Source organism: Macrobrachium rosenbergii, chromosome 36 (genome assembly GCF_040412425.1).
Source record: "Macrobrachium rosenbergii isolate ZJJX-2024 chromosome 36, ASM4041242v1, whole genome shotgun sequence".
NCBI classification, from domain to species: domain Eukaryota; kingdom Metazoa; phylum Arthropoda; class Malacostraca; order Decapoda; family Palaemonidae; genus Macrobrachium; species Macrobrachium rosenbergii.
The window spans coordinates 6,492,918-6,495,417 of record NC_089776.1 but is presented as its reverse complement, the minus strand read 5'-3'; the positions used below and the strand labels follow the sequence as shown (position 1 = coordinate 6,495,417).

Below are 2,500 nucleotides of genomic sequence, written 5' to 3'. Positions count from 1 at the left end.
TCTGGTCCCCGGCTCTTTCGCCGAACCTGAAAAATTCGGACTTCGGGACGGCCCCCGAGGGCCGCGCTAGAACACTCAACGACACCCAGAGTAGTAAAGTTCTCACCAATAAATCCTTGAAAGGATTCATTTTTGTTTTTTTTTTTTTTGTAGTCTTGAAGTCCGAAGATGCTCGAATCGATACGAACTTTTTTTTTTATTATTTTATATTTTTCGAGAGCGGTTTTCGGATCGTGTTTCGTCACATCAGCATCGTTAAGTTTGTAAAACACTTGAGTGATGAAGTGCTGTTGTCCTTTTCGTAAAGTGTTTCACTTGCTTTTTTTTTATAACATGTTTCTTTGGAAGATTAGACAGCGCGTCTTTGCAGTCTCGCCCACTTTACTGTTTATAGCCGTTGATTATTTCTTTTCCAACCTGTTCAAACATCAAAACACAATATCAGCGAATATAGTTACTAAATAAATACTTCCTCCTTTTTAAGCTAAAATGCTTCAGTGCCTAAGCCAAAACTAATTGATGGTTACTAGAAAACCACTGAAAAGTTCTATCCACTCAGTGCCAAAGCCCAGACCAGAATGACAGTCTCTGGAAAACCACTGAAAAGTTCTATCCACTCAGTGCCAAAGCCCAGTACAGAATGAGTGTCTCTAGAAAACACTGAAAAGTTCTATCCACTCAGTGCCAAAGCCCAGTACAGAATGAGGGTCTCCAGAAACCACTGAAAAGTTCTATCCACTCAGTGCCAAAGCTTAGTACAGAATGAGTCTCTGGAAAACCACTGAAAAGTTCTATCCACTCAGCGCCAAAGCTCAGTACAGAATGAGTGTCTCTGGAAAACCACTGAAAAGTTCTATCCACTCAGCGCCAAAGCCCAGTACAGAATGAGGGGTCTCTGGAAAACCAATAAAAAGCTCTGTCCACTTTTTTTCTAACAGTGAATTCAGAACAGTCACGAAAACACTGCTTATTATGAAGATACTTCATCCAGTGCACTTACGTAAACTCTACGTATTCGTGTTATAAGCCTAATTTTAACCATTCGATTCTTGGTTCATCACTACTAGGAAATCCTTCTGAATACAGAATTTTGCACAGACGCCGATCACGGCTCATAAGATCGTTTCAGATTCGTGGAGTGAAATGTGCAGCACAGACCACTAACCTGTATCTCTCAACAACACTGACCATAAGTCATGATTGTGACGAGATAAGACGGAGATAAGGAGAAATGTCCGAGATCTCCCTGCGCAGGCGCGTCAACCATCCACTCCATACTTCGTAGCTGTTCCCAGAATCTCAATCCGGGAAGTCGAGCTCCAGTTGTGGTGGAAGAAATGAATGTCAGTCAGAAAAGGGACGAAAATATGATACTTCATTTTACACTCTAGACCGAGAACTTTCTCTCTCTCTCTCTCTCTCTCTCTCTCTCTCTCTCTCTCTCTCTCTCTCTCTCTCTCTCTCTCTCTCTCTTGTAACTGCCATTAGTAAGAACTTAATTCAAATGAAAATAGAACAGTAATATGACATTTCATTTTGGACTCTAGACCAAGATTTTTTCTTTCTTTTTTAGTTTTCTGTAAAAGAAAACTATTGTGCCGGCTTTGTCTGTCCGTCCGCACCTTTTTTTTTTTTTTTGTCCGCCCTCAGATCTTAAAAACTACTGAGGCTAGAGGGCTGCAAAATTAGTATGTTGATCATCCACCCTCCAATCATCAAACATACCAAATTGCAGCCCTCTAGCCTCAGTAGTTTTTATTTCATTTAAGGTTAAAGTTATCCATAATCCTGCGTCTGGCAACGATATAGGCCAGGCCACCACCGTGCCGTGGTTAAAGTTTCATGGGCCGAGGCACAAACAGCATTATACCAAGACCACCAAAAGACAGATCTATTTTCTGGTGGTCTTGATTATACGCTGTAGAGGCTGTACAGAAAACTCGATTGCGCCGAAGAAACTTCGGCGCATATTTTACTTGTTGTAATTGCCGAGAGATATCGATCTAAAAAAAAGAAAACATCCTCCCAGCTTGTGGATCTAATCTTTTGAAGTGGTTTTTTCTGACGTTATCGGTTCTGACCAACTCTAATGACAGATTCTGTTATTAACGAGTTCAGATAACAGCAGAATATTTAGGACATTTGTTAATTAGTTTTTTTTTTTATCTTCGAGTTAAGTTTCTAGTTGTTTCAAAAGGCTGTCTCAAATGCTTTACTTTTTTCGTCTTCTGTGCATTTAAGTATGGTAGGCAAATATCATTGTGTTAGGTATTTTAATACTCATATATATATATATATATATATATATATATATATATAATATACATACATACATATATATATATACACGAGCTCGATGGCGAGCGCTACCCAGGGCGGACAAACAGGTTTGCAGGAGGAGGGTGGATGTGTCATGTCTCCCCTACACTCCCGATCCCCTACCTGCCCCGTCCCCACCCAGGGCGGACAAATAAGAAAGATCCACTTGGATTTTATCATA

The 2,500-nt window shown here is 40.3% G+C and overlaps 1 protein-coding gene across 9 annotated transcripts in view; it reads right to left on the bottom strand.

Annotated features, from left to right (window-relative positions):
• Ndg (Nidogen) overlaps positions 1–2,500 on the bottom strand; it is a 45,710-nt gene that overhangs the window by 38,947 nt on the left and 4,263 nt on the right. For 5 of the 9 annotated variants that reach the window (XM_067134449.1, XM_067134454.1, XM_067134457.1 and 2 more), the window contains exon 2: positions 1–417. This exon is cut by the window's left edge and continues 89 nt beyond it. In XM_067134449.1, coding sequence (XP_066990550.1) covers positions 1–130 — 130 coding nt within the window. In that variant the 5' untranslated portion in view covers positions 131–417. The other 4 variants (XM_067134450.1, XM_067134458.1, XM_067134455.1 and 1 more) reach the window with 3 other exon arrangements.